Source organism: Mauremys mutica, chromosome 13 (assembly GCF_020497125.1).
Source record: "Mauremys mutica isolate MM-2020 ecotype Southern chromosome 13, ASM2049712v1, whole genome shotgun sequence".
NCBI lineage: Eukaryota > Metazoa > Chordata > Testudines > Geoemydidae > Mauremys > Mauremys mutica.
Genome location: NC_059084.1, coordinates 13,585,338 through 13,597,442, shown reverse-complemented (window position 1 = coordinate 13,597,442; position 12,105 = coordinate 13,585,338). Strand labels below are relative to the sequence as shown.

Sequence of the window (12,105 nt, the reverse complement as noted above, 5' to 3'; positions counted from 1 at the left end):
CAGACCTTGGGACTTTTCAGACTCACAAAGCTTAAAGTGCAGAATGCCAAGTGAGGTGGCCTCAGACACAACAGCCTGCCGAGTGTGAAGCCAGAGGGAGCTCTACCAGAGCTGTGTGTGTCATACAGTGGAATCAGATTTTGTCACGTTTTATGGGGATAAATAGGGCCCCACCACTGATAATTAGTGATTTCCGGAGTCAGGGAAAGTAATTATTCAGTAAGCTAGAGAAACTGTTTATATCCATTACAATGAAAGAATCACCATATTTATTATATTAATAAAAGTGTTTAATAAGAATGGAAAACTGTTTTTATTTCTGGGGAAAAAACACTATTTTATTACAAAATTGCATGGGAAGAGCAGGATGTTCACAAGTTTCTTTATACACTATAATACAGTTCTTTGAAATATGAACATAACCAGCTCCTAAAGAAAGGGAAACAAGCCTTTCTAGGAGGCAAACAGACTTTAAGACTTTACATCTTTTCAAAGTAACAAATTAAAAAATAGGCTTCCTTTTTTTTAAAAAAAAAAGCAATTTACATAATATACAAACTCTGTATTAGAAATAAGATACACCTTAACGACATAAGGGGAAATATGCTAGTTACTATGTGTTGCATCACATGCAAGGCAATTACCACTTCAGCCTTATTGATACAGATATTGAAATCCATGTGTAGTTTTACAAACTATGATCCCCACAGTAAACAACCCCCTTTGAAATATTTCGGATCCTTATTGTTTGTGGTGCTTTAAGATCTGAAAAATACATGTATTCTATATTGCTCATCTGACAAAATGCTGCCCCCTGTTAAGATTTTAATTTGTATTGCAGTAACTCCTCAAAGCCTAGTTAAGTGGCCCCTTTGTGCTTTGTACTGTTTACACATATAACAAAAAGACAGTCACAGGCTCAGAGAGCTTACACTCTAAAGATGTAATAAGCCAAATTGGGAGGGATGGTGGCGGGTGAGGGAACAGAAACATAGGAAACAGTGAGAGATTATGATTAGTGTAATAAGCAGCAGTCCCAGCACATTAGCTGCCTAGCCATTTTCAAGTATTGTGTATGGCAGAGGTTCTCAAACTGTGGGTTGGGACCCCAAAGTGGCTTGGGACCCTGTTTTAATGGGGTCGCCAGGACTGATGTTAGACTTGCTGGGGCCCAGGGCTGAAGCAAAAGCCCAAGTCCAACCACCCGGGCCAAAGCCGAAGCCCAAGGGCTTCAGCCCTGGGTGGCGGGGCTCAGGCTTTGGCTTCAGTCCTGGGTGATGGAGATCAGGTTACAGGACCCCCACCTAGGTGGTGGGGCTCGGGCTTCGGTCCCCGCTCCTGGGGTCATGTAGTAATTTTTGTTGTCATAAGGGGGTCGCAGTGCAATGAAGTTTGAGAACTCCTTGTGTCACAGAGAAGCAGGGTTCAAATACATGGACAAGTCCATCTAAATGGCTTTGATCTTATTCTACGCTTTATAAGAGAAAACTCTTTTAAGCGGGAAATGTACTTCTATTATTTTCCTCATTAGCTCTTTTGTTAAAAGGTCACAAACTGACAGCCCTGCAGATGGAAATCCTCAACTGAATCCACAAAACTGGAACAGCCTGGGAAAAATTAAGGCAAGATTTCTTCACACTATCCCACCTCACCCCCAACCTAGCAGGACCATCATGCCTGATAACTCCCATGTACCCTTTGTGACATACATAGGATTGAGCCTAATTCCTTTCTCAAACACTGAACAACTTCCAGCTGGTAACACCCTTCACTCAATACTGACTGGTGCCCTATATTGAGTTCCACAGCCCACTATAAAACTCTCAAACAGTGAATTTCCCTCAACTTTTCTGGTATATGGGCCCACAGATGCAAAGATGCACAATATTTTTGTTCTTTCATTTTAGGATTGTGCAATCCATTTAGAAAAACCTGCTAACTGACACAGTTTCATACAGTGTAAGGACTACATGAGCTTTTGTTGACTCTGTATTTCTGTCCTTCTCATCAGTGCATTGCTGAAGGCATGTCCATGGCGATTTCTCCAGTGCTTAGTGCCTTAATGGCTTTGGTATTCCAGATTCACATGTGCTGTCACCAGAAAAGGCAGCAATAGCATGGTTCTTAGTCCACAGAAGACAATCTGGATAAACAGAGAATCCATTCATGTAATGATCAGTTCTGTACAATCTAAGTATATGTTAAGCAGAGCTTAGAGTATGGTTAATATCCCTACTTAATTCACATAGGGTGAATTTTTCTCTTGTCTAATAGACTAGTAAACAGCCTATATGACATTTAAGTTCCACTTAAACCCTATTTTGAGGGCTTGGTTCTGGCTCAGATCTACATCCACAAGAAACCTAATTTTCCAATTTACATTTGGCTTTAGTACAAGCTAAATCAGGCCTGCATAGAGCTGATTTTATAGTATCTTGGCTATTTGGAGCTGAAGTCTCACATAAATTCATGATATTTTGGCATCATCAGAATCAAAGCATAGCCTTATTTGACCTTGAATCTGAACTCCAAGTTCTAATTTGAATCCAGGCTCCTCGACTGGCCCACCTTTGTTAATAATGCAAGTGCTATGCAAGTGAAGATCAAGCAATTCTATTGCTTGTCTTGGTGTGTTTTGCCTTTATCGTCAGGATCAATTGTTTGCCGTTGGTGAAACTAGATGGACCAACACTCTGACTTAGTACATTGGAAAAATCTAATGCTATTTTCAGGATAATGCCTTCTTGAAATGCAGAAGAAAAAATCTACTGGATTCCAGCTAATGAATGATATAATTGGGGGAAAAAACGGGTGGGTTTTCGCTATCTGTCTGGAGGACAGAAGCAGACTGTTGTGGCGCATTATACTTAATACAATCAAAGGCTGGAAAGCTATATCAACCTATTATGCAATTCCTAGCTTCTTTTCCAGTTTACAAGAGTTATTTAAAGGCAGTGAAGCATAATGACCTCTAAGAAATATGAATCTTCATGCAATGATGTTAGATTGTACAGGCCAAAATCTGCTCTGCCTGAACAGCCCCACTGAATTTCGAAGTGGCATACTACTACATAGAGCAGAATGGAGTCTACTGTGTTCCAAAGGCACTTATCCACTTTACCTCATCGTCTTCTAAAGGCAATTGGAAGTTCTCGGCTGGGGATTAGTATTCCTGAATGCAGAGTTTCTACTGGCTTACTATCAGTTGCTATAATCTGATATTTGCGAACAAGCTGTAAAGACAAAAACATGAGTTACAGGATGCCAAGCATGACTTTGGCTCACTAGCCTAATTTTTTAATCATATAATCAGACCAGTTCCTTGCTGTTTAAAGAATGTGGCAATGTAATATTTACCCAGCAAAGAGCTAAATGAAGTTGTAGTTCAGCTAAGCGACGCCCAACGCACATCCTCCTCCCAATGCCAAACGGAATATGAGCAAAAGGATTTATTGTATTCTTCTGAAGCCAACGCTCCGGTTTAAAGGTAGTCCAGTCACTAAAGTACTCTTCATTGGACCCCAAGGCATGACTGTTTAACATCAACACTGTCTGGAAACAAAAGCAGAGGGAGAAGTTCAGGTAAGAACTTTTGGAATAACTGAGTGAGCCATTTTGTATTAATGGAAAAAGCTGATTAAAAAAAAAGTGAAGCAAAAGTTATTTTCTCAAAAAAGTACTTTTCTGGGTGTATGAAACAATCTTCAAAGAGCAGACAGACACTGCTACCCAACAGATATGAAATAACAGAAAATATGAAGAATGTCTTGGAATCAACCCTAAAATTCTTTGGAAATATGAGCTAACTTTAGTTCCAGTGTAAGCAGGTGCAACTCCATTGAAGCCAGTGGAGTTGCAACAGGACAGATTTTAAGAGCGGAGATTAGATAGAGAATTATTGTACTTCTTTCACGCTAACTTTGTAGCCTATTGAGAAGTACCAAATCTAAGATGAAAAATAAGGAATAACAGAAGGGGGGGAGGGGCAGACTGAGAAGAGTGAAAAATGAATGTCTGAGATTATTCCCTTTATAATTTGAGGCATTCATTTCATTAATCTAATTTTATCCTACATTTCAGTGGTTTTCAATTTCTGGGAAATCTTAATATTTTATCGTCAACATTCAGTTCCTTCATCTTTTTAGGTATTAGCTCATGACTATGCTGTCTGAATGCTTCATAAAAGCTTATCACCACCTTAAGCGATGGGAACTAGTCTGTAACCAGCAAATGACAGTCATTTTCAGACTGGAGTGGTTACCCTGTATTGATAAGTCTATTGTAAAATACTTATTTTAAGCTACCTACAGTAACAAATTCTACTCACCCCTTCAGGTAGCACATAGTCCCCAAGCATTGTTTCTTTGTCAAGAGTGCGAGTGGTAAATGGCACAGATGGTGTTATCCTATAGTAAAATACATAAATTGAATTAATCTACCATGATTTTGTCTCCTCATAGATATGGGCAATATTTTACTCTGAACACCTAAGTGGTCATTTTGAAGTAGTTATACCCACTAGAATACCTTTCCCCACTCTGGCATATAAGATGACCATTGTGATCAAACAGAGCCCATTTTGCTTTACGTAGAAGTTATCTAAAGATTTCTACCTCATAGATTCTTTCAGACATGCTTTTAGGTAAGGCATTTTCTTCAGGTCCTCAGCATCTGGACTCTCATTAGCAGACACTGCACTCTGTATTTCCTGGAAAAGCTTCTGTTGAACGTGGGGATTGCGTGAAATGTTATACAGAGCCCACAGTAGACTATTGGCAGTCTGAAACATGACCAGAAAAGAAAGCACTGATGACTAAGACACCAGAACATCAAGCAACGTGACTATCCATATTATGTGCATAGTATGGGCAGCCTTCTGCCTTACACTGGAAAACTCTTCAGTCTTGCCTAAGCCTAAGATAATGTGATCTTTCTGCCCATTGTTCTCTAAAGAACTGGGGAAAGGATAGTGAACAAGAACTGGGAAAAGGAGAATGTAAAAATATCACCATGTATTTCTTTTAGGTAAAATTGCACATACATCCTTGCAACTCAGTTTAAGTGACTATGCAGATATTAGACTATATTAGATATTAGACTAAGTTAGATATTTGATATCCTGCCCTTACTGGCAGAAAGGTTTGATAGAGCTGGAAAATTAGGTAATTGCCATGATGCTAACTTCAGTGACTGTGAGGATGCGCATATTAAAAATGAGACTAACAACAAACATCCACAGCTCCATGTGTGTAATCTCGATGTGCACTGAACGTAGAGAACAGCCCGCAGTCTGGTATGTGATAGCTATCAGCAATGCCAGAATTACAACAAAACAAACAACTTGCTGAAAACAAACCAGTTTTACCGTTTCAACTCCTGCAATCTGGAACTCTGTGATAGCAGCATACAGTTCCTTCTTGGAGAGTTGACTCCCAAAGTAAATGTCGCACAGGAAATCTTCACTGGGATTGGCAGAATATTTCTCCAGTCTGCTGTCAATTGAACACTTGGCTGGGGATAGACGGGGAGGAAGTGATCAGAAAGTTACTAAAAATTCATCAAAACTCAAAGGAAAAACATATTTACACCAGTGATCATGAGAGAGGAGACAATGTTTATTGAGCCACCACCACCAAACTAATGTTGCCCTTTTCATGTGAGTATCCCTTCCTGCACTGCAACAACCACATCAAGGATGGCCAGAAGAAACTACTGAATATTAGACGGCATTCTACCTTGTAGAACTATGAAAGAAATCAGTGACCTTTGATGTAAGCTACATATTGAAGTATGAATACATTGGTTGTAGCTAATTTAAGGATAAAGTTCATTGGCTTGGATATTCAAAGGGGACAATGGGATTTGGAAGTCAAGGAGAGTTGGGTATTTTAGCATAAAAATATCCTAGGTGTTTTGGGGGATTTTTTTGGAATCTTTGCAATGTGTTTATCCTGTGAAGGTAAATGCCAGATCCCAAATTGATAAAGTATTTTTTCTTTGAACATAGTGTGCCAGATTTTACCATCCTTATTCACAGTGAGTACTACTTTGCTCCATGAGTAGCCTCATTGGGACAAGTTATAAGAAAGACACAAGTCAGCCTGTCAGAAGTTGCCCCTTATGAATGAAGCAAGCTTTTATAGTTTGTTTTTTAAAAACACACAGTTTAAAAAGCAATGAAATGAGCATGCACCAAACTGGGCATGGTGAAGTGGTGTATATTTTTCTCTATCATACAACAAATAAAGCAGCAAAGAATCCTGTGGCACCTTATAGACTAACAGACGTTTTGCAACATGAGCTTTCGTGGTTGAATACCCACTTCGTCGGATGCAATGTATAATGTACAATGTATAATTGTGGGAATAAATATTCCGGTCAACGTTACAATAATCTGAGCTACACAACCTTGCTTAATTTTTAACTTGAACATTCAAAGGCTGTCTGAAAGAGGGAAAATCCCATCTTAATATCTGAAGATACAGTATCTTTTGTTAATTTCAAAGGCCAGTAGAACCAAAATCAACAGGAACAGCTGTTCAAAAGAACCATACAGTGCTCTGTCACTTTGGACGTCTGCACTTATGAGGTTATTGAATTTCAGCTTCATCATAATTCTTTAACTTTTAACATACATCGGTCTGTAGCATGCAAAGTCCTTGTCTCTCAAGAACAGCCTTAAGAACATGGTGCATTCTGCTACCTACCTCTCTCAAATGTGCTGAGTTTTGTGCAATATCCAGCTTTCAGTCTATTTACCTTTCTTTAGAGACTAACGTGAAACCACCAATTAAGCTGTTCCCAGACTGCTGGGCCTTTCCCAAACTGATGGGTTTTCCCTATGCATCATTTGTTTACAGACAAAGCAAAGTGTTAGTCATAACTAAGTCAGAGTCAAGTAAACTTGGTGGGAGCAGTGTAAACAGTGCTCTCACATTCTGAGTTAGTGGTTTGGAGTAAGAAGCAAAAGTGTCTTATGTTGCACTTTGTGAGAAGGTCAGCAATCAGCAGCTTTGCAATGCAGTAACAATTATAAGTGAGTGAATTCCTAGTAGGAATTCCCAGTAGTTCATAAACATGTGGGATTTGTATTTAAAAATTACCTGTTTTAAAGATATTGTCCCATGCGTTGGTATGAGCTTGCCAGACTTTTGTGTTCAGACTTTTATGAAGTTCAACTGGGGTCACCATCATCATCCCGAAAGTGCCCATCATCTGTAATGAAGAAGAAAAAACACACCTTTGTTCACTCTGAGTTATCACCAATCAATTATGCTTTGTGAAAAAAAGTGGATTAACAAAAAGAAATAAAATTCTCACTGTAACTCAGAATTGTGGTTCTGATGGGGTGTCTGTCTTGGACAGAAAGGATTCATGTTTGAACTAGGACCACAGCAAGTGTGCTGTAAAAAGTGAGTACGCATGCATCTGTTATGCACAAAATCCCCTATATCTGCCCATGCAAATGAGTAATTTTAACAATCTCACATAGGCATGACATCCTAATGAAGGTAATGATGTTGCATCATGTGTGCCTATTCTTTAGAGAAAAGATTTAATCAGTAGCCCAAACATGTTTCTAGGGCTGGTTTATTATTTTATACACTTTTTTTGGTACAGTTTAGTCAGAAGGCAAATCTGGCAGTTAGATGTCCAGTTACCTGCTTTGGACATGTAAATATGTGTCTTTGCAAGTGCAAAGTTGTAAATGTATAGGCAATGTTTGAAAAAATGTGCCTTGAATTTATGTCTGTTTTATGATGTGCCCTGGAAATTAAGGAGTGAAGCAACAAAATAAAACTCACTAATTCAGTACACTGATTTAAAAAAAACAACAGTGCTCTGTCTCAGGAACTGTGTTTGTACGTAGAGCAGATGATGAGCAATGTGCTTAAGGACTAAGGTCCAGCTCCTCAAAGCTATTTAGACACCTAATTCCCATTGATTTCAACAGGAGTTAGGTGCCTCATTGCCCTTGAGGATCTGGGCCTAAGCCTTCTCCATACCGTTTTTACAGCCTTGATGAAGTTCAGGCCTTCTTCTCCCACATCCCGTTGCAGGAGTCCAAACCTCTTCCCATACAACACCAAGCAGATACCTGTGATTTAATATATATGTGTAGTTACACAAGAGCATCTAGACTAGTATCCACCACTTACTCAATTAACCTTCTGAAAAATATTCCTAGTTCTAGGATACATTCTTATGTACAAACAAAAGACTTCAGGGTAGTTCAAGATTCCCTTTGTACTGGCTGGCTCAGACTCAGTGAGGCTCCAATATCGCAGCAGGGAAATCTAGTCATGACACCCATGGGAAGTGGAGCTCTTTCCAGGGAAGGCTTGCCACTGACCCCTTCCTTTAAGTGGCATCTCTTACTGTGCACCTCACAGTCACCTTATTTGCCAAATGAGCTAATGGGATTCCCTAATGCACATTTAAGGGGATTTTGAATGTCCTATTAAAGATGCATATGTCTTATTTATGTATTTATTTATTTATTTATTGCATCAGAACTATCAAAATCTAATTTTTTTGACATTGTTAGCAAACATCATAAAATCAGAAATTAGAGATGGAGGAAACCTTTTAGCCATATCTAATCCAACCCTGTGGGACTAGCACAGGATTGTTGCCTATAGTATAGTTGCTAACATTTAGTCCAAATTAAAATGTCATAACAGGTGTTAATATGAATGTAATTTTCAATTATAAAGAAGAAAACTTACTTTCAAAGGACCATTTGTTGAATTCTGAATATATGTCTTCAATTTCACCATTGTGGTTACAAAGATCATCTATTCTGTGCATGAAATCCACCAGGACCTAAAAGATGGGAGAAAAAGTTTTGGAGCCAAGTTTGGTTTCTTGAGCCTAAGCAGAGGGTTTGAACTGCTTATCTAGTACTCTTCAAGTTCAACAGAGAGAATCTCAAAGCATTGGATAAATATTTTTAAAAGATTATTCTATCCGGAGGAGTTACAATTGTAAATTCTGGTGGATTTGTATCAGAATAAACTAAAGCACAGAACAGTTACAGCAACATATTTAAGGGAAGACTACTGCAAAGCACCACAATAATTCTCTATGCTTTTTATGGTATCTAGATGTTGACCAGGGCCTTAGCTATCAGCTTCTCAGTTTGTACTGCTTTGGGATCAGACTCTTGTGTAGTCTTTGTGTACAGTTTTATCCTGAGTGATATTAAAAAGCGTACTACCTAATGTTGTTGTAAGAGTTAGTTGCATACAAAATGATTAAAGGAAGAGAAAAAGACAGTTCACACATTCTTTCAGCATGAAGTACCTCATTGACTGTGGTATCCAGTTTCATGATTTCTGTGGGCTTCATTAACTTCTTTTGAAAGGCACTTCTTACTCTCTGCCAGTCCTTTCCTTCTCTAGATTAAATAACGGCAAGAAAAGAGCAAAGTTAAAAACGAAGCAAAGCAACTACAATGTCCAAGCTTAATCAAACTATTGCAAATTGGGAGCATATTTACTAACAGCATTAAGGTATCAATACATCTTCATCACATTAAAAAGTAGCGGAAAAAAGAATAAGAAACAGATAAAATGTGTAATAAGTACAGTTATGTCTGGTTAATGATCATGTCATCACTTCAGAGGAATTAGCTTCCAGTGGGTAAGGATGCAAAGATAAGCTAAAGCACAGCTGGTCTTCATGGCAACTAAATATTACACGTTTAATGATAGTGGGAGGTTTATAGCATCACTGCACTGTAAATTGGAAATCGCCTTTTGCCGGGATAGGCACGTGCCTTGAGCAAGGCAGAGCCGTTGCAAACAAGATCGATTTCCCAGCCTCTGAAATGGGGCTTTGCCATCGTTGCTGGCACCTCGCTCTATTTGCACAGCATGCCCGGCAGCGTTATCAGCTGTGGGGCTGCTGCTGCGCCCGTTCTCCTCTTTGCATCCTTGATTTCACCGAGCCCCGCACTGTATCGGTCTTCATCTTTGCAGTGAGGCAGGGAGGTTAAAGGGCTCAAGTTATTTCTCACATCCCGCTGAGGGATTTCCCTGGGCTGTGGCTCCCTGCCCACCCCGAGAGGCTCAGATCCCCAGCTCTACTTACAGGATCAGGAGCCCGTAGCCCTCGTCTCTGTAGTCCCGGTAGACTTTCCAGGGCTTGATTTCCAGCCTCTGGGGGTAAGCGCTCTCTTTCCGGTACAGCGCTTCCAACAAGCAGGGGGCTCCGATGTGAACGGAGTCAAAGGCGCCCAGCTTCATGCGGAAAATCTTCCCATATGTTCGGTGGTAATCAGCCTAGGGCAAGGAGAGTCCCAGGTGAGCGCAGGGACCAGCCCAGCTGCGATGCCCTCCCCTCCCCTCCCCTCCCTGCTTGGCCCCAGGCGAAGTGCATCGGGAGCAAGGCAGACCCCAGGCGCGCGGCGGAGCCACTCAGGAACCCCCTCGGCGCCTCCCTCCGCAGCCTCCCGCCTCCAGCCCCAGCTGATGGGTATTTTTACCAGCGTCTCGTGCTGCTTCTTGAGCCCCCCTTTCCAGAGGACGTCCGGCAGGCTGCCCAGCAGCGGCCAGTTGGTGGGGCCGGGCAGGGCGGAGAGGGGGTGCCCCCTGCAGTGGGGAGCCGGCTCGCGCGGCGCCACCTCCTCCGCCTTAGGGTGGAAGGCGCAGGCGGAGGATGTGGGCAGCCGGGGTTGCTGCTGCTGCTGCTGCTGCTGCTGCTGCGTGCTGGCATCGCGCAGCGTCAGGAAGGACCTGAGCAGCGGGGCTCTCTTCAAGGGGGAGCTCATCACCACGGGGGTGGGCGCAAAGGGGCTGGTCGGAGGGACCTGGCCGGGAGAGGCAGGTGGCCTTGCGGGGCTGCAGGTGACAGAGGGGCTCTGGCTGCAGGTGACAGAGGGGCGCTGGCTGCAGGTGCAGAGGGGCTCTGGCTGCAGGTGGCAGGGGGGCGCTGGCTGCAGGTGGCAGGGGGGCGCTGGCTGCAGGTGGCAGGGGGGCTCTGGCTCTGGGTATCAGAGGGGCCCTGGCTGCTGGTGGCAGAGGGGCTCTGGCTCTGGGTATCAGAGGGGCTCTGGCTGCAGGTGGCAGGGGGGCTCTGGCTCTGGGTATCAGAGGGGCTCTGGCTGCAGGTGGCAGAGGGGCTCTGGCTGCTGGTGGCAGAGGGGCTCTGGCTCTGGGTATCAGAGGGGCTCTGGCTGCAGGTGGCAGAGGGGCTCTGGCTCTCAGGTGTCAGAGGGGCTCTGGCTGCAGGTGGCAGAGGGGCTCTGGCTCTCAGGTGCAGAGGGGCGCTGGCTGAAGGTGGCAGAGGGGCTCTGGCTCTCAGGTGGCGGGGGGCCCTGGCTGCAGGTGGCAGGGGGCGCTGGCTCTGGGTGTCGGAGGGGAGCTGGCTGCAGGTGGCAAAGGGGCCCTGGCTCTCAGGTGGCAGAGGGGCTCTGGCTGCAAGCTGCAGGCAGAGATGCTGCTGCTGCTGCCCTCTCTCCCGCTCTGTGGTTTCCCATAGCCGGGCGGAGATGTGTGTATATATAGCACTTGGGGATGTCTGTTGGACTTTAACCTGGGACCAATAGGAGAGCTGGGTGGGGCGGGTCGGGACTCCGGTGGCGTGGCCCCGGGACCCCGCGGCGGGGCAGGCGGTTCACTAAGGGGGTCAGCTGACTGCGGGTGAGGGAGTGTGTTGCCTGACAGTGCCTCTCCCGCCCTGCGCTGGTGCTGAGCGCGGAGCAGCATCTGCTGAAGGCGCTGCCCTGACTCCGCTCGGTGCTGGGGGGCAGAGGGGACATATCGGAGAGGAGGGTGGGTAGAGTTTGTGCAGGGTGGCCCCCAAGCCTCCAGAGGATGGGAAAACAGGGCAAGGAGAAAGTCCGATTGATAGACTGGGGCAGGAGCTGGGGATAAGAGAGGGAAGGAGGAGCAGAAGCCTGGGATGGGGCAGATCAGTTACCGAATTGCTCTGGTTGAGTATGGGTGGCAGAGGGGTTTGTGTTCCTGGAGGGATGGTACATCTCAGCACTCTCTCCCCCGCGGCTGTGCTGTTAAAGGCACAGTATAGCCTACTGCCCAGGTACGGCAGATCGTCTCTATCTGGAATGATGTTCCGAGCTGCCTAAGGACACTTGATTCA

At 43.7% G+C, this 12,105-nt stretch overlaps 1 protein-coding gene across 1 annotated transcript; it reads right to left on the bottom strand.

Moving 5' to 3' along the window:
* Positions 1-313: 313 nt before the first annotated feature.
* LOC123347928 (1,25-dihydroxyvitamin D(3) 24-hydroxylase, mitochondrial) lies at positions 314-10,907 on the bottom strand. Its single transcript, XM_044985112.1, has 12 exons — positions 10,490-10,907; positions 10,096-10,286; positions 9,307-9,400; positions 8,730-8,826; positions 8,007-8,098; positions 7,104-7,215; positions 5,366-5,511; positions 4,614-4,780; positions 4,328-4,406; positions 3,358-3,552; positions 3,122-3,233; positions 314-2,143 (listed from the first exon to the last, which is right to left on the bottom strand). Exons 1-11 carry the CDS (start codon positions 10,772-10,774, stop codon positions 3,123-3,125), a joined length of 1,569 nt encoding a protein of 522 aa, XP_044841047.1. The 5' UTR covers positions 10,775-10,907; the 3' UTR covers positions 314-2,143; position 3,122.
* Between the last annotated feature and the right edge of the window lie 1,198 nt (positions 10,908-12,105).

What these genes read in the sequence shown, in the direction of transcription:
- LOC123347928 (XM_044985112.1), bottom strand. Translation starts at nt 10,774, where the DNA reads ATGAGCTCCCCCTTGAAGAGAGCCCCGCTGCTCAGGTCCTTCCTGACG. An exon ending in CAACAAATGGTCCTTTGAAA is followed by an intron (nt 8,099 to 8,729) that starts GTAAGTTTTCTT and finishes ATTAAATCACAG; the next exon opens with GTATCTGCTTGGTGTTGTAT. An exon ending in AGATTGCAGGAGTTGAAACG is followed by an intron (nt 4,781 to 5,365) that starts GTAAAACTGGTT and finishes GTCATGTTTCAG; the next exon opens with ACTGCCAATAGTCTACTGTG.